Raw genomic sequence first — 23,712 nt, forward strand, 5'->3', positions numbered from 1 at the left:
CCAGCCTTCAGGGACGTCATTTTTGCAGGTTGCTTTGGCCTTTCACCCCCCACTTCCTGTTCATGGTTAGTATTCCCTTTGTAATGGCTTGAGGGTCCCAGAGCTGATTCCCGGAAGTTCTTTGAAACCAGAGGGGTCCTGTTAGTCCTATTCAGTGTTCTCATTCCCCACCTGGTCAATGTGACTCCGCCTAGGATTCCTCCAGCCCGCAGGCGTGTGGAAGTTAGTCACTGTGCGAATTGCAATGACATTTTCTAAAAAATTGCTCCATCCCTTTTGGAGCCCTGTAACTTGAGTTCACTGTGAGCACTGACCGTGCCCTTTAACCCATGCTAGTCCTAAACAGAGCTCAGCTGCTGCCTGGTCAGGAGAGGGAGCGGTGTGTCCCCAATCCTGAGTTTGAGCCAGAAAATGGTACTATGGCCTAAAGCTTATTATTATTTATTTTAATCCTCATTCAAAGGTTTGTTTTTCTGATTTTAGAGAGAGGGAGAGGGGAGAAGGGAGAGAGAGAGAGGAAGGGAGATAGGAGGAGAGATGAGAGAAACGTTGATCAGTTGCATCCTGTACATGCCCTCACTGGGGATCAAACCCACACCCTAGGTATGTGCCCTGACCAGAATTGAACTGGTTACCTTTCCGTGCATGGTATGATGCTCCAACTGGGAAGGGCTGGGTCAAAGCTTATTAATCATCAGACCTTGAACCTCATGCTGAAATAACTCTTTATGTGTTCAGAGTAGCTTTCAGTATGGTTTCTGAGCTTCTATGCTCCTGTACTGACAGCATTGGTCTATCAAACCAAGAGGGGCTCCTCATACAGAAAAGCAATTCACCGGAAATTAGCACCCAGATCTCCTTCTCCCCCCCCCCCCCCCCACCGGTCCCATCCTAGTCACAGACACTTTGCTGAGCAGAGCATCCATGCCCTTCAGGCTTTAGGCTAGTGATGGGACCATCTGCTGGTTTTGTCTGCCCAGCAGCCATCCCCTTGTCTTCTGATATCACATTAATATTCCTTGAGTTCGTGAGAGTCCACATGGTTCAGGTGGCTCAGGACTGGCCATGTGACCAGGTGTGACCCATCAGTGCCAGTCTCCCGGCCACAGTGACTAGCTTCCTGGTGAAAACACATGACTTGAGCCAGACCAATTAGAGTCAGCCTCTTTGGCCAGACCAACTATCCCGGGAATCTCTATCCTTCCCCTGAAATTACTAGGCAGGTAACAAGAAAACCTAGAAATGCCGATGGCCAAGTTCGCTCCCACTTGCTTTCCTAAAAAGGCAAGAAGGACGAAGAGACAAAAACAAAACAAACAAAATCCCTGTGCTCGCAAGAGCAGCACATATACTCAAATTAGAACCACACAGAGAGTAGCATGGCCCCCGTGGCAGGAGGACATGCAAATTGGTGAAGCAGTCCATGTTCTTAAAAGAAAAGAAACAACATGCTAGATCCAGCTTTGCTTAAGTCTACCCAAATCTACCCATGATGTTTTCAGTTATACACTTTTCAAAAAAAAAAATTCTTTGCATTCACAAGTCTAACATTTACAATGAAAAAGTGTTCTATGTAAATTGTAATTAGGTCCAGAAGTGTTTCCCTAAAAGGGTTTGGTGGAATTTTAGAAGAGGATAAATAGATAAAAAAAAAAAAAACAGTTTGAGAGCCTTGAATTAGACAGATTTTGAAAGACAGGATTTCTAAGAGCTTTGAATTTGATGACATACACATAAGTCTCTCAAAGGAGTGGACATAGTTAATAATCCTAACACTCATGAGATTCCTTGGGACCAGCTTGCTAAGGAATATACTTTGCAACATGCTTAGTTTGCGTTTTCTCAAATTGCAGGCCTTTATGAAGAAGCAATGCTTTAAGGGAATGACACGACAAAGAACAAAGAAATAAAAAAGGCATTTACACTAATACCAAATTTGATTATATATATATATAAATATATATATATATATATATATATATATATATATATATATATATATATATATATAACTTAGTAATTCCCCCAAGTTTTAACAATAGTCATCAAACTCTTTAGCCAAATAAAAGCTCAACCTCAACTGAAAAGATAGGAACTCCCCACATTTTCTCTGGGTAACTCTGTTTTCATCAGATCTGACCCCCTTACCAACCATTTCAGTTTGACTGATTTTAACAATTTGGGTCAATGTCATGTCACACACAGAAAAGACAGAACGACATCTGTGATTTTATAGTTATTTTAATAACCAGGTTTACATGAACAGTCACTTGATGAAATTTTTTTTTTTCTTCTTAATCTCAGCTAAACTCAAAACACAGTTTTCTTCACGGTTCAAACCAAACAGCTCTTCACATTCCAGAGCTGCCTCACAGCTACCACAGGTCACAGGGAGGTCACTGTCTGTCCACGGTCACCAGACACAGAACTGAACACCCGCACACGACTTTGCAAAGAGGGGACCGACCACGGATGCTGGCTGCCGGGACAGCCCGGTGTATGTCTGGGGCTCCAGCTGGACTTTTCCGGGAGAGAAGGCCTGGGGTGCTTGTGTAACACGTCACCCTGTTGGGAAGGGCTACTCAGGGTGAATGAAAGTCCAGGCTTAGGATGGAGGCCTTCAGAGCAGACGGTGACTCTCTGGGTGTCAGTACAAAGACAAAGGCCATTGGATGAGGGGACTTGGAAGAAAACCCATTTTTGAGATGGCTACAGCCCTGCCAATTTCAGAAAACTTAGAAGTATCTCTGCTGGGGTGACGGAATTAACAGTTCCTCAAATACCTTTCAAGCACCCAAGATTGTGGCTCTCCTACACAGAACCCTAGCTGATGGCCATCTGGGTTTAGGGACAACGTGGGGAGGTTGGGGGGAGGGGAGCAGGCGGGGTATCCTTAGAGAGGGCCCAGGCCAAGACAGGAGACAGCAAAAGAAAACCTGGGAGGAAGACAGAAGACCCAGGAAGCCCTCCCGCAGTTGGAGGTGCCAGTGACTCCTGAGAGGGCCTGACTCACTGTGGTGATCTCTTCCTAAACCCGTGTGTATGGGGCTCTTCGATGTGTCTTAAGGAACAGGACAGATTGGAATATAGAATTTAACTTAAGTAACAAGGAACCAGAAATCAAAGTCGACAGTGGGAGTGTTCTTGGAATTCCCAGGAATTTCTGTGCTGGGGAGTCACTAACAGGCATGAAGAAAGGGGGGCTTTTCTCAGACCATGTTGCCCAGCATCGAGGCATGAAGGGGCTGCTCCCCCAGCAGGGGAAGCTCGTGGAGAATGGAAGTCCTGTTTCGTTCAGAAGTCCCAAGTGCAGCCACCCTGGGCCGTGAAATATTGGTTTTCATGGCACAGAGAGGTCAGGAAGGATGAGCTGGACTCGGGGGCTGGTAACAGCAGCGGATGGTACAGAAGTGGATGTTCCCACTGGTTATTAACGTGTCTTTTCCTCCATCTGGTGGTTGTGGCTGGTACTGCAACATATCCTAATCCCAGCCCAGCCAATGAGGTATATAGAATACGCTTCTGATATAACAAGCTAGCTGCCGGTCTGCAGAACTGCCGCTCCCAGTTTGAAACAGGCTCCCACATCTTTGAGTTATAAACCACGAGCCGCACCCTCCCCTTCACTGACGTTTCCTCAAAATAAAGGCACCAGGAAAAAGCCTTAAAGGTAGCAAGGTTCCTTCTTTTAAGAGGAAATCCTCTTTTTCATAATTGGACAGGAAATTAGCTTAGTTAGGGGGAATCCTCTTCCTTGGCTATTTCCACATGCCCCCCCCCCAGCCACGTATGCTCTCCCTCTGGCCTTCCCCTTAAAACCTGCAGTTAGGTTTCTCCCAAACGCCTGGGAGGTGTTTGCGGCCTCTCTTCAAAGTACCTGGTACACAGGAGTACGAGTTCTACCAGCTGGATCCCAGCACAGAAGTCAGATCGCAGGTGAAATACATTTTTTTCCTGCACAGGGGCCCCTTAGTTCTACAACCTCATCCAGTTCAGAGAACTTGTTCTGAAGTTGAGTTTGGATGGGGAAGGACGTTCAGCTCCGGCAGACAAGGAAGGTGCCAGCGCTCCCTGCTAGCTTCCTGTACTTGTGGGCCACTTGTCACCGCCTCCCACCTGGGGAGACGTGGTACCAAACGAAAGCTCCCCCCAAGGCTGTGCTGATGGCCGGGGAGACCGACGGCCTGGGACTGAGCACCAGAACCACGGTCACAGGACATGCTCTTGCTGCTCCAGGCTGGCTTTCCCAAAGCCCTGCCTGACTCCCACACAAGCTCAGATGGAAGTTAAGGAACCCCTAAGAAAATCAGCTTTCAGCAACAGCAGAAATCCGATTCGCTCATGGCTGTGCCGGGATCTCGGGAGACCAAGAGAATCAAACACTCACCACTGGCAGGGGCAGCCCTCACACAAGATGGCAGGGCAGGCTGCCCTCCTCAGTTTGAAAAGACCAGGAGAAGGTGACCTCCGCCTCCTGTTTACAGGGAGGTGCTGTGTAAGCGAGGCCGCTCCCAGGTGTTGCCTCTGAACAGCACCAAGACCCGAGAAGCGTCCCTCCTCCCTCCTCTCCTCCTTCCCAGCCAGGAAAAGAGAAGCATCTGAAAGCAGCTCTGAGAAAGAGGCCCTGCCAAGCACTGGCACGACCAGGAGGAAGCCATGGCTGGGTTTTGGTGTTTTAATAAAATGCTCAAAAGACATGAAATCTACTAAGAGAGGACGTGACAAAGTCCGGAACCTGAAGACCCCGCCTGCCTTCTCTGCTGGCCCCGGACCCCCAGGGGCCATCTTCCAAGGAAATAAATGTACTTCATTAACACAATACACAAGACCCCTTATATTCACCCACCCACCCCCCTCCCCGTGCTCACCCCACCCCAGCCCTCTGAGCTCCCAGCCTTGCTCAGGCTCCCACCACCCACTCACCCCAAATAACTGTGTCCCTTCTGTTCAGTCTCCTGACATCCAGTTTGTCTGTCCCCTTGTCTTAAGATGCAGCACTACACACGCTCTCAACACTAGATAGCAGACTCCTTACCTTAGTGGCCTGTCTGATTGCATGCATGTAAATGGGGGAGGGGGGTCAACCAAATCAAGGCTAGGCATAAACAAAGCAATATTCGTAAAGCTAGGCAAGCGAGCGTAACATTGGAGAAACATAAGGCTTGAGGCTTATTGATTCTTTAGGTCGTAACTGTTTGGATTCGCTCTCCTCCTTAAATATCGGTGTACCACGTTGGCTTCAAATCAATCTCTTCTTGCTTCTGCCCCTCTGGGGAGGGGGTGCTTAACTCAGGGATGTGATGTTAGAACGGCCTCCAGGGGGCGCCACGATGCGCTTGCTGGCTGAGCGGACCCCTTCATCCACTTGGGTGCCTGCATTCCCAGGGAGAAAAATCGGGAGGGGGTGGGATGTGGACAAGAGAGAAACTGAATTAATTTTAAGAGTCTAAGCCAGTGATGGCGAACCTTTTGAGCTCGGCATGTCAGCATTTTGAAAAACCCTAACTTAACTCTGGTGCTGTGTCACATATAGAAATTTTTTTATATTTGCAAAGATAGTAAAACAAAGACATATTTTTGATATTTATTTTATATATTTAAATGCCATTTAACAAAGAAAAATCAACCAAAAAAATGAGTTCGCGTGTCACCTCTGACACACGTGTCATAGGTTCGCCATCACTGGTCTAAGCTATTAGGTGCCTTCTGGCCTCCTCGCCCATTCTCACTTGGGAGGTCTTCCAGACTTTTCATACCCACCCTCCTGAAACTCACCCTCTGCCAGGGAAAGCCAGGTTTATATCTCGACTTCATCCGACCCTCCACATCATAACAATGATAATAAAAGCAACGGGAGTGTTATGAGAAACAGCTGCTCCATTCACGTTTCAAGCAACGGTTTAAGTGTTTCTCAGTTTGTCTTACTCAACTCTCCCCACTATCTTTCCAGGAATGGACTGTTGTTATCCCATTGAAAGAGGAGGTGACTGAGGCTGTGAGGGGCTAGAGCAGTGGTTGGCAAACTGCGGCTCGGCAAACCGTGGCTCGCAAACCACATGTGGCTCTTTGGCCCCTTGAGTGTGGCTCTTCCACAAAATACCGACTTCTGCGCATGGCCCACGAAGTTTCAATCGCACTGTACGTGCGTGCCCACACGTGTATTTTGTGGAAGAGCCACACTGAAGGGGCCAAAGAGCCGCGTGTGGCTCGAGAGCCGCGGTTTGCCGACCATAGGGTCACAACTGGCAGTGGTGACAGCCAGGCCCCTGCAGCCACAGCACACCAGGAAACACCAGTGAGTCCCTCTGTCCATTCAGAAGGAGCCAGAGAAGCTTAGGGCTGAGGGGAGCCAGGGAGCAACACAAAAGGTCATAACACTGGCAAAGACTTCAGCAGAGAGCGTGCTGTGACCTCTGGCCACGTCACCTGAGACCTTTTATAGCCTTTTCTTTTGTCTTCCTCCCTGACCTAGGTCCCCCTCATCTCTTTTCCTCCCCATACCCTGCTGCCCCCTCCTTACCCGCTTCCTGCTGCCAGTTTTCTCTTTACACATCTCTGTCCTGCCTCCCTCACATTTAAATTGTTCATCATAGAGACCCTAACCTACATTTATTTTTTTCGCAATTTAAGACTACTGGTTGTGGAGGAAGTGAATCATTATTTCGTATTGATATCCGGCAGTTCTTAAAGAATAGCTAAGATTGGTGATATGGCTGCCCCACGGTAAATGTCCAATCAGCAGCGGCTGCTGTTAGCTTGATTACTAGTAAGAGGAAGGGCAGAATAAAAATCCTGGGCTGGAAGAAGCTATTGCAATTTGAGCATAAAAAGAATCTGAGCTCTCTTTTCACCTGGGCACATTGCACCGCTCTCAGTCGAATGCAGAAAAGCACTATAAGTTCACCCCCCACCCTCCCCCACCAGATGGGAGCTCTGAGCAGAACTGGTGTCATTTCAGCCTGACCTTGAGCCTGACTGAGCCTCATCTTGCTTTCTCAGCAGGACTTATTTATTGATTCAGCACAAACCATCCTTCTTGCCCAGTAACCTGTCCCCTAAAAGGCGGCCTGGGTTCGCTCCAAGGACCACCATTAGCTTGGAGCACTGAGTCCCCTTCCCCCTCTCTCCTCCCTTTCTCATTAAGGGTCACCACCAGCTTTTCCGACTCACCCGACAGGCTAAATCCCGACTGATGGAGGTTCCTCACAGGTGGGGTCGGCCGAGTGGGGGAGCCCCGGGTGGAGCCTGCGGGGGTGCCCCCCTTGGGCGTGGTGGTCAGGTCAAACACCGGGCCGTCATACATGCCCCTCGGGACGGCGTGCAGGTCTGCCATCTGCGGCAGAGAAAGCACATCACCTTCTGTTCCTTTAAAAGCTAAGGGTGGGTTCTAGGTAGCACAAATATATCAGTGCATTAAGTGTGTGCAGTGAGAACCAGGAAAAAAAAATGTTATTTGAAGGAGAGGAGGAGCATAAAATTAAGGGGGGGGGGTGTATGATAGAATGCTGATGGAGGTAGGTGAAGGGTTCTCTAAGGGTGACCTTTGATCTTAAGGACCCAAGAAGCTTGTATGGGGCTGGGGTTAAGGGAGGGAGGAGGCTGGGGGTGCAGAGGTGTAGCGTGGAGGGCAGCGTTCCCAGCAGAGGAAACCAATGCGGAAACATGAAAAGGAAGAACCACCTGTACGGCCAGAGCAGAGCAGGTGGGAAGGGTAGTTCAAACTCCAGGCTCCCAGGCTAGGCTAGCCCTGCTGTGCGGAGCCCTCACTTACCTAAAAGTGACCTGAGACTGTAGGGGGTAGGATGGGGGAGCTGATAAGACAGAGTTATGGGCCTCACCCCTAGATCCACCAGGGATGCTCTGCTTGTAACGCGTAGGTAGGTGGGTAGGTAGGTAGATGGATAGATATACGTGTGTGTATGTCTGTCTGCCCATCTAGCTATTAAACCAGAAATATAAGATTTTATTTGATGCACAGAACCAGCTAGAAGAATTATAAACATGTGTCCCCGTGGACCAGCCCTGCCTGGACAGAATGGGACTGGGAGGGTGTGGACTCCTGGTTCTCGTAAGCCTTAAAGAGTTAAATTATATATATTATTTTGAATTATTACAATTTTAAATTATTTTAAAGAAAAGCACTATAAAATGGGGAGAAATCATTTGAAAAAACCTCTTTTTGACCAAAACGTTTGAAGACCCTTTCTGTGTGCACTAAATCGGAGCGCGTGTCCCCGGAAGAGACGAGCGCTGTGCATCTCTTTGGTGGGTCTGGAGCGCAGTGCCCCTTCCCGATCCAGGGTTACAGTCCCCGTGCCTGAACAGGACACAGCCCCTCCCACCCCTCCCACCCAGGGCTCCCGGCCTCCTCACCTTCCTCCGGGCTTTAATGCGCTTGTACACATAGTCGGAGAAGGGGCTGCAGGGGGTGAAGCGGCCGGCCCCCTGGGTCACGTGCAGGCTGCCATCCTCCAGCATGATCTTGCCCTGGCAGATGACCACCAGGGGAGCCCCGCGCAGCTCCATGCCTTCAAAGATGTTATACTCTGCGGCCTAGGGATAGGGCGGGGGACACAGCCATGGGTATGGGCGTGGGAAGGGGCGAAAGTCAATGTGGTTCCATGTGCTTGCGATCCTGCCTTCAGCGTGGCTACAACTGACTGGCCAGGTAAGCCAGGAAATACCTACAATGCATCTACAAGGGCTCAGTGGGTAGAGGCCCTGGAGATAGAAGCTCCCCAAGTATAGGCTGGAACTCTTAGCAAAGAGAAGCACCCAGTCCTTATTAAGGTCCCCATGGTAGAAGTAAATTTTGTCACTGTCAGTGCCCAAGGAGAAGCCAGATAAGTATCAGGGATGCTGTACTTGGCGGCCTTGAAGTGGTGGGTGGGTAGGTGGGTCACATGACCCTTAGGCTCCTGCTAGCTTGAAATGAAATAATGTGATGTGACACACTGTCTGAGCAAAGGCCATTGCCACCAACAAACGGGATTTCTCCCCACCTCCTTCATTTATTCAGCCAGTGCAAGGTGTCACTGCAAATGGTTACGGCATCAGTGCAGAGTCAGGTTGTCTGGGTTTGAAGCCTAGCTTCATTTCCTTGCGGTCTAAGTTATTTAATCCCTCTGCACCTCCATTTCCTTATCTACAAAATGAGGATAATGATAGTGCCTGCCCCTGGAAGACTGCTGGGGAGATTGAATGGATGACAAGCACAGTGCCTGAAACATAGGTGCTTAAAAAATATGAGCTATTTTTATTTTATTAACAAGTATTAAGCCCCTGTCTGCAAGTACTGGGAGTTATCTTCCACCTGAAACTCTTCCCGATGACGTCATCAGTGCTGGTCACACCTCCCCGCTTCCCCATTCTTTTTCCTTCTAGGCACAAGGCACCATTGCATTTCCTGCCCTCCTGGAGGGCTGTGGCCAATGCAGCATGACAGGAAGTGACATGTTGGGAAAGCTTTCGGAGACACATGTAGAGATGACATCTTTATCGGCCTCCGTCCCACAGTGACTATAGTAGGCATAGCCCTTCTGCTGACTAACTTTGGAAGGCGGGAGTGAGAACTAAACTGTAGAGGTTGGAAGTCACTGAGAATTCAGGATGGTTTGTTATTGGAACACATCCTAGCCTAACTACCCTGGCACACCACATACACACCTCTCTCCTGACCAAGTTCCCTAAACGCGTTCCCCGCCCCGGTCCACGCCTCTGGCTCCAGCCTCACCGACTGGTGGTTCTTGGCAGAGACGATCTTTACAGCATCTGGATCCCAGATCACCAGGTCGCTGTCGGAACCCACAGATATTCTTCCCTTGCGGGGGTACAGGTTGAAGATCTTTGCAGCATTTGTGCTCGTCACAGCCACAAACTGGTTTTCATCCATTTTCCCTGTGGCCTATGGAAATATAATTTTTTTTTATTGTCCATGCAGGGCTTCTAAGCTCAGAGCAGGGTGACCACAAAGGCCCCCAAATACAAACAGGAGCCTTTGAGGTTGTGAGCACAGAACCACACCCAGCAAGCTTTCAGAACCAGCTGGGCTGTCATGGTCGCCCAGGCAAAACGATTAAACACAAGGCTTAAGAGGGAAGTTACTGCTCCTGAAGTAGGCTTTTCTTTTTCTCTGGTTATGTGCATACATTTACTTACTTTTACCCCTTCTAATTCCAACAGGGGTTATAGAGAGTTCACACTAAAAACAAAGTGATGATGAGCCCATTTTTTAAATATGTGCTTGTATTTGCACACACATAGGATAACTATGGAAGAACCTCGCCCAAATGATAATAGTGGTTATCCCTGGGGAGTGGAACTGATGAGTAATTTTTGCTTTCTTTCGTGAATGCCTTTTTTTCAGTGGTTTCCAAGTGTTCTTTATCAAGAATGTACTATGTTGCTAATATATATGTGTGTGGGTGTGTATATATATATATATATATATATATATATGTATATATATATATGTATGTATATATATATTTATATTTATATTTATATAATTTTTAAAAAATTCTAGATAGTGCCAAGATAAATACACTCACAAATACATAACAATGTAAAAAAATAAAATCTAAGTATATAAGAGAAGAGACAAAAATATTTATCCTTTCTCTCTTGTCAAAACAAAAGGCCCAGGTAAGAAAAAAAAAAGAGTTTAGCTTAAAATCTAGCTTCCTGGTAGCCAAAAAGAAAAGGGAAACTTGGCAGATTACACTGTATAGATAAAGGAGGCATTAGATCATACACATCCTACTGGGCTCTGTAATGAGTGTCTCTAGAGTTTTTAAAGTAGAACAGAGGGACATGACCAATTTATAATATTAAGCACTAATTTTGCTGAAAACTTTAAGAGCACTTTCATTTGCAGGGCTATTCTTCTGGCAGCGTAGATAACGTTAACAAGGAAAATAAAACCAGGCCCTTTTGCCAGAAGACACCGATGCACAGCCTGGCTACCCTCCCATGACCTGATCCTTACCACCGCCTTGTCCCAGATGACAGACATCCGCTCCTCCACCCCATTGGTGCCTTCAGGAATGGCCGTGAAGTTGTCCTTCCCGATCGCTTTCTGGGCAGTGCTGAAGGTGCAGTGGGCACTGCCTGAGAGCTGCAGGTCCCCACTGGCAAAGGAGAAAAGCTCCATGTGAATGGACAGGTGGCCAGAGGTACCTCAGGGGCCCAGGACCCAGTGTCTAGTGTCAGCGTTTGGAGTGCCATGACCCGAGTTTGGAATCCTCCCTCTACCCCTTGCCAACTATGTGGACTTGTGTGAATGTCTTCCCCGCTCTGGGACTTGGTTACCCCATCTGGAAAAGGAGGGGGTGGGATTCGATCATCCCAAATGAGTGATGGGACTGATCTACAGAGAGAAGCGGCCAGCAAGGCCCCTATAATTTTGGTCATCATGACCAGCTGTTCAAATTTCAGCAAATAATTTAGTCCCTCTGACCCTCGGCTGCTTCATCTGTAAAATGGTTATGAAAGTCCCTCACTCATCAAGTTCTAAGGGACAATGAGATCATGTGTGTGGTCTCACCCTAGTGCCTGGCACACAACACACATTAACTGCTGTTACCATTATAAATGTAATTACTGTAGTATTTTTAAAAACACAACAGGGAAGAGCCTGTTGTCTGCCCTCCAGATTGCAGGGGAATTCTCAACGTCGTTCCTCACTGCAGACCCAAGTCCAGCTGATGGATGGGCTGCCCTCGTCCTCATCCCACCAGCCCCAGGACGTTTCCACGCAATGCCAGCTGCTTGTCATCCTGCACCAACCTGGCCAGCAAGGAGTTGATGTAGTCAGGAGTGGTCGGGTCAGGACTCAGAGGTGGGGATGTCACAAATGCAGCTGCCTTGGCCCAGTTCTTGCTCCAGTAATGGGTTCCATCTGTGCCAAGGCTGGCAGTGATGGGCTCTCCAAACACCACATTTCCTATAAGGGGTAGAAAACGGGCAAAGAGTCTGCATAAGGCACTGCTACCCTGGGCACGTCTTAGATAATCAGCCTCCTTGCCTACTCAAGGCTGTGGCTTTGAATCAGACAGGCCTGGGTTCAAGTCCACATTCCCACCTTTTCTAAGCCTCTGCTTTTCTAGCTGCTAAGTCTGGGGGGGAGGGGGGAGGCCGGGGGCGGGCAGGGGAGCATTCCTCAGATTACAAGAAGCCACTGCTTGCAAGATACAGTATTAATTGTCAAATTTTGAGGCAAATTAAAATGGAAAGCAAAAGAAAAATATATAGACATTGATTATTACATTCACCCTCACTTCAGAAATATTAAAATGTAGCCCGGCTGGCGTGGCTCAGTGGTTGAGCATCAATCTATGAACCAGGAGGTCACGGTCCGACTCCCAGTCAGGGCACATGCCAGGTTGGGGGCTCAATCCCCAGTGTGGGGCATGCAGGAGGCAGCCGATCAATGATTCTCTCTCATCATTGATATTTCTATCTCTCTCTCCCTTCCTCTCTGAGATCAATAAAAATATATATAAAGAAATATTAAAATGTAGAATAGGTCCATCTTGGAATTGATGAAACAAAATAATATCTACTTACCAGGCGTGTGAAAATAAAAGGATCTGGCAAGTACAAAATGTCTGCCACAAAGGATATGCCCAATAAATCTAATTTCTTTATACCTCCTCCTCCTTCCCACTGTAGGGCTCCAAAGCCCCAAATGTGCCCATGTCATTGGGAAATGCTAGATCCTGCTGCTCCAAGGACATGCATTGGTTCCACAAAGTAAAACCCACTCCATGGCTTACAGGCTCTCATGATATTTTCCATCATGTCTATTACTCCCTAACCCAAGGCAAGGAATGATTTGCTCAAGGATACCCAATAACCTGGGCACATCAAAGACGAGGCTCGCTTCATGGTCCCTATGTCTGGAATTAGGGACTGAAATACAAATCAAGGAGAAGAAGGATATTGGGAAATACACTGATCTAAGCATCTGTCCGACTTCTTAAAGAAGGAATAGTGATGCAGAAGGCAAATGCAGAAGGTGGGTTGGTACCAAGACTCTCTGAGCCAGGCTCCTGGGGAAGAGATGGCCGGCATTGCCCTGGGCTTCTTCAACTTCAGTTCTTCATCTTCTACATTCAAGTTCCCCACAAGGTTGACGTTTAGCAAGGCTCAATGGCCAGGATTAGAAATAGGTGTTCGCCTTGCTCCAGCTGTTATCAATTGATTTTTTTGTTTGACTGAAATTCTGCATAAGGAAGAATTCTAACAATGCCTCTGGCGTCACTAGAAAAGACTCGGGATCGATTAGTGATGTCTGCCTTGGGCAAAAGGAGGAAGCAATGGCAAGGATTCATACAGGAGTGGGCAAAAGTAGGTTTACAGTCACGAGTGACATGCTTCTAAGTTAATAAAGCTACTGTGGTCATCAGAACCTGCATGTCTTTTTCCATAGGAGAAACTGTGAACCTACTTTTGCCAACCCCTGTATATGACACCCCAGCTCTTTGGGATGACAGTCAAAAAGGATCCGCACATGACTAAGGAGAATTCCAAGGGCTCTCCAAAAATATTTGCCAAACTGGAGCATACAGGGCCGCACAGAAATGAAGACATGAAAGCCAAGGCGAGCACTCGAGCGCCATCAAGGGAAATGACAACTTTAAAAGTGGGAGGACCCTCCCTTTGGGCTATTTATCGATGGAAGAGTAGGACAGCAAAGACTGGCATTGTACCTGGGCAAAATGCTAGCTCTCCAAGCTGGGAGAGAGCTGGACAAGGCGAGCTTCAGTTCCCTTTTCTGAAACTGGGCGTAATAATGCCTATTTCTCAGGGTTCTCTGAGAACTTTACATCAGAATAAATTGAAAGTGCAAGCATACCTCGTTTTATTGTACTTGGTGCAAATACCGTGTTTTTTACAAATTGAAGGCAAGAGCCTCCACTAGCAAAAACGATTATGACCTGAAGTCTCAGAGAATGGTTAGCAATTTTTAGCAATAAAGTATTTTAAATTAGGGCATGTACATTGCTTTTTAGACATAATGCTATTGCACACTTAATAGGCTACAGTGTAGTGTAAACATAACTTTTATATGTACACTGGGAAACCGAAAATTCATGTTTAATCTGCTTTATTGCGGTATTTACTTTATTGCGGTGGTTGGGAACCAAATCCGCAACATCTCTCCGAGATATGCCTGTATTTATCTCAGTGCAAGATATACAGTTGGCCTTCAAAACGGTAGATGCCTAATATTAATTCTGAGCAGCAATGCTGAGCTGCTAAAGAGCACTTGGCAATGAAATACACGGCGGCTTACAGAGTAACCTGCTCGGCAGGGAGGAGGGGACCCTGCTACCCTCTGCCTTCCTGTCCGAACGCCCTTGACTCTCTCCCAGGGAATGACAGTTCATGCGAGGCTGACTGGCTTCAATCTCAGCAGCCATTTTTTTTTGTCACTGAAATGATGTAACCCTTCCACCCTAGAGACACACTGTCCTTGTCCTTGCCGGTGAATCTTGACCCAAAAGGCCAAGGGTGAGGAATTTTTCCACATGCGCTTTAAATCAAGACCCAGGATATCACTGACACACTCTGTCCTGGGCCCCCCAGGTCATCCTGAGAAGGGGTGCCAGGCAGGACATAGCCATCGGCAGAAGGTACCGGTACAAGGATGGCTATGGTAGTGGGTCATGGGAAGAGGTGTGGGGGGTGTCCCCAGTGCTCTTTTCTTTCTCTTTCTTTTTCTTTTTCTGCCTTTCTCCAAGAATGGATAAGGAACATGGTCTGCTTTCCTGGTTCTCGACCGATGACTCATCCCCAGCGTAGCAACCACACCATGTCATGTGGAGACACCGAGAAGCTGAGAGAGGAAACAGCAGGCTTACTGGGAGCAGCCCAAGGCAGGAGGTGCCCGGAATCGGCCAGCTAGAAAGACCATGGACAATTGGGACGATTCCCTTCCCTTTGCCAGAGGCCACGTAGCCGAACACAGCCGTCAGCAGCTGGACTATTTTCAGTGACCACCCTGGCCACTCACAGCTGGACTTTCACAGACCGGTTCTGAGTTTGGTAGATGAGTCACTCGCTGTGGGTCTCTGCGCTTCCAGAGCAGCCACGACACACCGTGGTCACAATCATACAGCTGGGCCTTGTAAATCCTTGCTCCCAGCCAAACACAGGGCCCCACACCTCCAGTTCCCCAACCACTGTTCCCAAGTGAGCCCATCAGTCTCCCATTAAGGACAAGAATGGAAAGCAGAAAAGAAAGCTTTGAAATGAGAGTAAACTTTAGCTCAGCACAAGGTGAGCGAATGGTTGTCCAAGTTAACAGCAATGGAGGAAAGCGGCCAACGGCAGTGGGGCCGGAGCCCTGGGTCACAAAGGTCATGCCACCCATTCAATCAATCCCTTTTCGACAATAACTTGTGTTGCCCTGTGGGGCTCAGGGGTAGGACCCTGCCCTCAGCCCTGCCAATCAATTACACCATCCAGAGCAGATGCTGGATCAGGGATGAGGCCATCACAGTCCTGAGGACTTGGGCGTGAGCTGTTGGAAGACAACAGGCGTTTATTCTCGTCACTATTCATACTGAAAATAAGGCCACCGAAAGGCCAGCAGACCCAAGACAGGAGAGTGACAGAACCCTAATCCCATTGTTTAAGCCCCTTGCTGTGGCCACGCCTGAAACACCTTCAACCAACAATTTACTTTTGTTTCTGTAAGTCAGTTTGAGTCGGGTCTCTGACTTCCGCACCCAATATAATCTTAATATGTCCATTTATAAAGCTCAGGTAATGTGAACTGACAATAAAAGATAAAAGGGAGGAAAATGAAGCAAGTCTCCAAAGAACTGATTCAAGCTGTGTCATCTGGGGAAAACCACTAACCCTTCCTGAGCCTCAGTTTACTCCTCTGCCCGTTGGGATTAATCCTGGGATCCTGTTATCCACGGGAATGTAGAAAAGATAAATGCGCTGCCAGGGATGAGGGCTTCCCAGAGAGCGAGGCCATGAGCAAAACGGGTACCATTTGCACAGGATACCCAGGGAGGAAAGGAGACGTGGAGTGTCAGAGCCCCGAGAGCTTTGGGAGCACGAGTCACCTTTTTTCCTGGCTTGGGAGATGAGGTCGGCCGCACTCTTGCTCATGACCTTCGTGACATAGAGAGGGCAGTTGGTTTGGCTGGCGATAGTGATGGCACGGAACACAGCCTCAGCTTCCAGCTGGGGGAAAAAAAAGAAAAGGCCCCTGAAGTCAACAGGAATGGGAGCCTCTCAAAGCCACCACTCCCACCTCCACACACTGAGAACACGGCAGAGGCGAAAAGCCTAGCGCTGCACGCCCTGGGTCTAAATCTCATAGACTCTTCCTGGCTGTGTGCTTCACGGAGCTTCCCAGGGCCTCCGCCCCTCACCTGTGGCGTGGAGATCAGGAGAGGACAGCGCGGGGCCTGGCACAGAGCAAACAGCTGGTTTTTCCTTAGCCTATTCTCTCCCCTCCCTGTGATGATCACAAAGGCTACGTGTGATGGAAGCCTTTGCTCCCCAATCTTCCCAGGACAGATTCTCCAGCAAAACACAATCCCAACACCAATGGAATGAAATAATCAGTCCAGGCGATGAGGCGCCATGTGTCTTCCAATCCTCGCCTGCATCAGCCGGTGGTCAGTGAAGGGTTAATTCCAGCAGGCACGCCCTGTACTGATAACTCCCAGGCTTCTCCACACAAAGGCTTCTTTTATTATCAATCTCCTCCATCCCACCCCAATGTGGAATGCATGTTTGCAAAGATGCTAACCAGCCCAGTTGCATTTATTAAGTAAGAAAGAGTGCGTTCCCCTTATTTTGCTAACAAAGCAGGGTCTGAGGGCGCGGGCTTCCTCAAACGGCCTGGATCTGAGTTCTGGTTTTGTCACTTAGAAGTGGGGTGACCTCAGGTACCTCAAACAACCTCCTAAAGCCTCAGTTTCCTGGTCCATAAAGTGGGGATAATAGGACCTGACACATAGGGCTGTTTCAAGCACTAAAGGAGTTCACCCAGGCAAGGCCCACTCCTGGGACGAGGCCAGTGTTCCTTGAAGGGTGGCTGTTGGTGTTCATGCTGATGGCAGCTTCCGACTGGTGTGCGAGAGCCTGTGTTATACCCAAAGGTACCACCCAAGTTAGTCCAATTCAGCCCATAGCAGAGGCACTGGCGTTTTTCCATTCAATCGGCAACATTTGGGATGGCTATGGCATTCTGGTTAGCCTATGCGGCCCAACCCTTTCACACAGACCAAAAATAGCTTGCAGATGCCCGCTGCAAACCAGTTTCTGCCTGTGGTGAGCGTGGCTCAGCAGACTCTTAAGAACTCAGCGGGTCCAGCTGGCGTCCCCCAAGCTGCACTTGGTTCCACGTGGATGAGACCCTGCAGGCCACCAACCCCAGGGAAACTCGGCCACCTTCCTGAAGCTCCCAGAGCAGCATCTCTGAGCCTGGGGCTCCGCTCTCTGAGCAGCTCACTCAGCTGGTACCTGGGTATGCTCTGAACCTAAGAGGGGCTGGCTCCTCCCATGCCCAGTCCTCCCTCTTCACACCTCTGCTGACCTCTCCAGCCGCCCTGTGACCTCTGTGACCTCTGCCCGGGCCCCTTTGATCTCACTCCCTCCCAGCACTGCAGGTTTTTCAGCACCTTGACAACATGACTATCTTTGGAAGGTTACATCACTCTCCAGCTTCACCCAGAAGGACTTCCAGGGTTGTCGAGATCTGCCTCTGAGAGGCTTTCTACTAAAAAGGAGACGGGAACAGGGAGGAACGGGGTGTGGGGGGGTTGAACAAACAAACCAAGGGACAAAAATAGACTTTGCTCAGAAATCCCCTGGCTGCTGCTGAAGGATCTATCTCGCCAGCACATCTCCACAGTGACCAGCATTTAAGAAAAGTGGCACAAACAGCGCCGATCGCCCTGGCCCACCTGCACTGTGCAAACTTCCAGGCCCTTCAGACACGATGGGCCTTGAGGGCTCTGCTCTTCAGCTTCCTTGTGCACAATCACCCCGACCACCCAGAGCAGCAGCAAGGACAACTGTGACAATGCAGTCAGCACAGTCCTGGGCAAAAGCAACCGTTCCCCAGGGGGCCTGGCACTGAGGACACAGTCTTTCACAGGGATGCTGTGACTGTAACCTCATCACGGTTTTTTAAATTGAGGTCTAATGGACATAGAATACTATGTTAGTTGCAGGTGTACCACATGACAATTCCATATTTGTACCTATTGCGAAATGATCACTATAAGTCTTGTTAACATCCGTCACACACAGTTACATTTTTTTGTGATGAGAACTGTCAAGATGTACTTTCTTAGCAATTTTCAAATATGCAATACAGTATTATTAACTACACACTATGCTGTACAGTACATCCCCATGATTTATGTATTTTATATCTGGAAGGCTGTATCTTTTAACCATCTTCATTCAATTTCCCTACCCCTTGCCTCTGGCAACTGCCAATCTGTTCTTTGTATCTATGAACTTATTGGTTTTTTGGGGGGTGGGTATTGGGGGAGTGATTGTTGTTTTGTTTCTTAGATTACACACTAAGTGAGATCCTATGGTATTTATCCTTTTTTATCTAACTAATTTCATGTAGCATAATTCCCTCGAGGCCCATCCATGTTATTACAAATGGCAGAATTCCATTCTTTTTATAGCTAAATATTCCTGTGTGTGTGTGTGTGTGTGTGTATCACATTTTATTCATCCATTCATCCATCGATGAGCACTGAGGTTCTTTCCATATCTTGGCTATTGTAAATAATACTCAAAAAAACATGGGGGTGCAGATATCTTTTTGAATTAGTGTTTTCATTTTCTTCAGATAAATATCCAGAAGAGGAATATTTGATAGTTCTGTTTTGAGGGACCTTTACTGTTGTCCACAGTGGCTGCACCAATTTACACTCCCAACAGACAAAATTATAAATTATTTCAACTGGTAACAAAAGTATCATTAGACAAAGGAGTTTCTGGGGTGCTAATGATGTTCTGTTTCTCCAAAGGGGTGCTACTTACATAAGTGTATTCAGTTTGCGAACATTCCTTGCACTGTTATGACAGGAACACTCTTCTCTATGTATGTTAGGATTTAATTTTTTAAAAGATTCTGGAGGAGATGGGCAACGGGCATGCAATCATTTCTGGTTCTGACTCCTTCTTCTACCTATTTAGAGTGCGGGGCTTGAATGACAGATCGGGAACATGGTTCATTTCGCTGACATGGAGGACCTTGAATTTGCTCCAGGTGCCAGACCCAGGGTAGTCCCCCAAAGCCAATATGCTCTCAGCCATGTGGGCAGCCAATTTCCAGCTGTGCCCTATGCCGGCAGCTGGGTTTGCTGACATCCCAGAGGCATGGAACCAGCCCCCACTTACCTTTCATCCGCTCTTCAGCTGCTAAGCACAGTCGCTAATCAGCATTCATTTTACATGCGGGAAACTTCCACACCTAAACACAATCCACCCCTTACACAAATCGACAGACGTATCGCCTGTTAAAACCTACTCTGCCTCCTATCCATAAGGCCAATATTTTGCAGGACTCACACTGTAATGTGGGACACGGGAATAAGTAGAAATGTCTCTGGAATTCACATTGATTAAGAAAGGATTTAGAAATTTTCCACTCCTACTGAGTAACTGCGGAATACCTCCAACTGGTGTTATCTTTAGAGATTAGGGGTCAGAAGCAAGCATTCCTTTCTCATTTTCTCAGGGGCCCTTGAGTTGGCTCAGTCGAAGTGGTCTTTGGAAGCAATGTTCCAGTCTTCTGTCTGGTGCTGATAGAGCCTCCCTGCCTCTCACCGTGTTTGCTCAGACACTGTGTGTGCCTGTGCCTAGGGGAGGCAGGCTGAGCACTAGCACTGCCAATGTAAAATGACTGGCAGGCCATCCAGGAGGCTGCTGGGATTGGCACTGTGATGACGGGCATCTCTGGGAAGATGCTGGCAAAAGAAGAAAGCCCCTCCTGCTATTGCTTCTCTCTCTTCCTCCCTCCGTCCTCCCCTACCCCCCTGCAACTTACCTCCTCTGGTCTGCTCAGCACATGGCCTTCTGGGCCAGTTATCCCCATTTCCAACATCCGGGCTTGCTCCTGGAATGAGAAAAAAATAGAGGAGGGTTTTTATGTTTTAAAACTTATGGCATCGCTTAGTCAAGATTTATTTCAAAGCCTGAAATCATTCAGACCAACCAAAAAAATGGTACGACTGCAATTGCTTGTAATGCATCAATACTCACACTAAAACTTTAAAGCTCATAAGATGCTATAAACTAATTCCTAACTCTATTTCCTAAGACATAGAGGGCAGTTTTTAGATGGGCTCAACTGAGATTTGGAGAAGTTATGCTGAAGACGTGTTCAAGGGGGGAAAGAATAAAATATGTATGTTGAACAAATTCATCAACTCTCTAGAGGAATTGCAAAATAGGATAGAGTCTGAATTAAAAGGAGAAAAAAACATTTGAGTAGCCTGCTTTTATTAAAAGAAAGATAGTCTGTTAAAAAGTACCATTTTTTTCTACATGGTGCTTCAAAACTCACACAATCACTTATACTTCATTTCTTTCAGATGCAAACCTCCGTAAGCACACTCCCTTAACTCGTTTTTTAATTTATTCATGCATTTAAAGCCTATTCATTCAACAAAAATATTGAGTATCTGCTTTATGCTAGGCTCTAGGTTAGGTACTTACTTGAATGAAGGTAATGAGGTCCCTGACTTGGTAAGACTTACAGTGTGGTCCTGCCATTACCCAGAGTCTAGTCAACCCACCACCTACATCGGAAACAACTGGATTGTTTGTGGAGATGCAGAAGTCTGGCCCTATTCAGGTCTACCAGATCTGGATACCTGAGGTTAAATTCTAGGAACCTGCATTTTAGTAAGCCCATCAGGCTCTTTAATGCTTTACTTTTATGACTTAAATGAATGGATTAGAATTTAACCAAACTACTACCTCTAACCACCATTACCTGAGTTTATCTATTGGTCAAACTCTAATTAATTAGGTCTTGGATGAGGCAGAACTGCCTACCCGTGGTGGCTAATGGCTAAATTCCTCGGACTTCTGGCCAGCTCTCTGGAAGAAGCAGGTGGCTGGACAGTGAGCACACGCATGGCTAACTGACACTGGCACAAATCCTAAGCCACCATCTCTGCAGTTTTGCTGGCATTCACTCTCCAAGTATGAAGGCCAATTCCTATGAGCCTGTGCACTGGTGACGTGAGAGATGTGGAGAGAGTGAACTGAAACCATGAGGTGTTAGGAAGAAGGAATTCCTTCTACCTGGAAAAGAACTATTTTGTTGTTGATGTTTGTCTGTTTCTAATAATAATTTTTAAAAGAAGAGTAGAAAGGAAGGTGCTACTACAAGCAACCATGACAAGTAAAATGGCCACTGTGCCCAGCTTTACGGTATTTGAAAAAAGGTCAGAGGCTGATTGTTCCAGCAATGTACCTCCCTTTCATTCTTACTATTGACTTGATCAAAACTTGGATTGAACAAAACTTCTTCCAAATTCTGGTGAGTTTCCACTTAATTGCCTTGTGAACTCACACAAGGGTTAAGGTCTCCAATGAAAGCATCTTCTATCTGTTAGGACACTCTCACTGTTATCTTCTTTAATAAAAGTTCTGGGACAACACCCAGGTGAAGGTCACCAGGGGAACTCTTTCAAACACGCTTGTCTGAACACTACTCCTGACCTCCTGAATCTGAGTTTAGAGACCTGGGAGAAACCTAGAAATCAGTCTCCAAGCTCCAGAGGTGACTCTAAAGTGCTGCTCATGTTGGAAAGTCCTGTGCCAAAAGCCAGGTTGCCCCTACAGCTGAAAGATTAAGAATGGCATGTAAGCCTGGCCAGTATGGCTCAGTAATGGAGCATCAACCCAGGAACCAGGAGGCACAATTCCATTCCTGGTCAGGGCACATGCCAGGGAACCCTAGTAGGGGGTATGCAGGAAGTTGCCCATCGATGATTCTGCCTTCTTTCTCATCATTGATGTTTCTATCTCTCCCTTTCCCTTCCTCTCTGATATATATAATATATAATATATAACATATAATATATAATATTTTATATATATATATATATATATATAAAGAATGGCATGTAAAAGGCCCTGGATGGGTATCTCAGTGGTTAGAGCATCGTCCCAATACACCAAGGTTGCAGGTTTGATCTCTGGTCAGAGCACATACAAGAATCAACATACAAGTACATACAAATCAATCCATAAATAAGTGAAACAATAAATCAATGTTTCTTCTTCTCTCTTTCTTTAAAAAAATCAATTAATAAAAAAAAGAATGGCATGTGAAAAGACACTGGTGCCGCCTGGTGTGGGTGGGGAGCAGGGGCACTTTGAGGCGCTGATCACTGGGGTCAGCACACAGTGTGGGTCAGGGCAGTTGGTTTGCTCCAGGAGGAAAGAGACCCTGTCTTTTCCGTCTTCCCTCTCCAGTGCTTTACCATAATAGGTGCCCAATAAATATTTGGTGGATGAGTGGCTAAGGACGCTGTGCTCTCAGGCTGTCCTTTGGAAAATACCCCTGGTTGGGACCCGTAGGGAATGATTTCTTCTTCCTTAGTCACTTTGGCATGAAGTGCAGCCAGAGACTGAGGACAGCAGCTGCTTCATTTAGATAATGTGATCAAATCTTTCAGCTCAAGCTGAATTTCATAAACACGCACAAGAAACTCATCCAAATGGAAGAATGCCCTTATTCTCTTCCTAACTCAGAACAGATCTTCCCAAGGTAGGGGGCGGGAGGGAGGGGGGCGGAGCAGAGACACTTCCGTGCCAAGGAGCCACAGAGGAAGTGGGAAAAGGGGCTTTGGGTCGGAGTGACTTTGCCTGCTCAGGCTCCTGAATGAAGAAGCCAGGAGTTGGTTTTCTAGGGTATCTGGAGGGAGGGCTGGGACCTCTGGCTGCTGCACTGAAAACTTGGAGAAGGGGGAGGAGTGATGGCTCTAATACCACCAGATACCTCCCCTGGGAGCAAGGCATTTGGACCTTCCTTGGAGAATGATTTCATTAGCTCTGAGTGTGTGGAGGACGTAGGAGAAAGCTGTCAGGGGCCTGACTAATTAACCTCTTGGTCCTAAGAAAGAGAAAAGTGCACACTTAGCTCACCTCCTCCGCTAGGGAGACAACACTCCAACAGCTGGAGCCCTACAGCTGGACCGGTGGGGCAAGGGGCCCGATGTACCATCTCTGGGTGAGATGCCCACTGAGGCTCATCCCCTAAGGGACTGAGATTCTGTTCTCCCAGTTATTTGTGGTGATCTTTGGGCCAGTGACGTAATCCTTCTGGGCCTCAATGTTCTCATCCACAAAATGGGGAGGATGGCAGTCAACTTTAAAGGGTTGGGTGAAGATTCAATGAGAACTTAGGAGACCACTTACAGGAGCCTGGCACACGGTAGGAAGTGCTCACCAAGTGGTACCGGCTATTGGGAGCCGACAGATCTAAGCTAGACTGGGCCGCAGCATTGCTCCCACACCCCTGCCCATCACATGCACCAAGTCCTGGACAACTTCTGAAATGAAGGCAGAGCCCAAGCGCTTCCGAGCCGTGGAGGACATCTGTTTTGGCTCACCTCTGTGTAGCCTGATGCCTGGCACAGAGCGCTCAGGAAATACTCTCTGAAAGAATGAATAATGGCTTCTTGCTATTAA

At 47.5% G+C, this 23,712-nt stretch overlaps 1 protein-coding gene and 1 non-coding gene across 3 annotated transcripts in view; one reads left to right on the forward strand and one right to left on the reverse strand.

Annotated features, from left to right (window-relative positions):
• Window positions 1–1,327: 1,327 nt before the first annotated feature.
• LOC132236266 (U6 spliceosomal RNA) lies at window positions 1,328–1,431 on the forward strand. The gene has a single exon (XR_009453222.1). It is a non-coding gene; the product is annotated as a U6 spliceosomal RNA (small nuclear RNA).
• Window positions 1,432–2,225: 794 nt separating this feature from the next.
• Window positions 2,226–23,712, reverse strand: part of DPYSL3 (dihydropyrimidinase like 3) — a 104,914-nt gene continuing 83,427 nt past the window's right edge. For both annotated transcript variants that reach the window (XM_059698791.1, XM_059698792.1), the window contains exons 7-14: window positions 20,051–20,119; window positions 16,086–16,206; window positions 11,788–11,944; window positions 10,988–11,129; window positions 9,734–9,904; window positions 8,374–8,553; window positions 7,171–7,333; window positions 2,226–5,373 (exon numbers count right to left, since the gene is read on the reverse strand). In XM_059698791.1, the coding sequence (XP_059554774.1) occupies window positions 5,285–5,373; window positions 7,171–7,333; window positions 8,374–8,553; window positions 9,734–9,904; window positions 10,988–11,129; window positions 11,788–11,944; window positions 16,086–16,206; window positions 20,051–20,119 (1,092 nt within the window). In that variant the 3' untranslated portion in view covers window positions 2,226–5,284. The remainder of the gene's footprint in view (window positions 5,374–7,170; window positions 7,334–8,373; window positions 8,554–9,733; window positions 9,905–10,987; window positions 11,130–11,787; window positions 11,945–16,085; window positions 16,207–20,050; window positions 20,120–23,712) is intronic.

This window comes from Myotis daubentonii, chromosome 5 (genome assembly GCF_963259705.1).
Source record: "Myotis daubentonii chromosome 5, mMyoDau2.1, whole genome shotgun sequence".
Lineage (NCBI taxonomy): Eukaryota > Metazoa > Chordata > Mammalia > Chiroptera > Vespertilionidae > Myotis > Myotis daubentonii.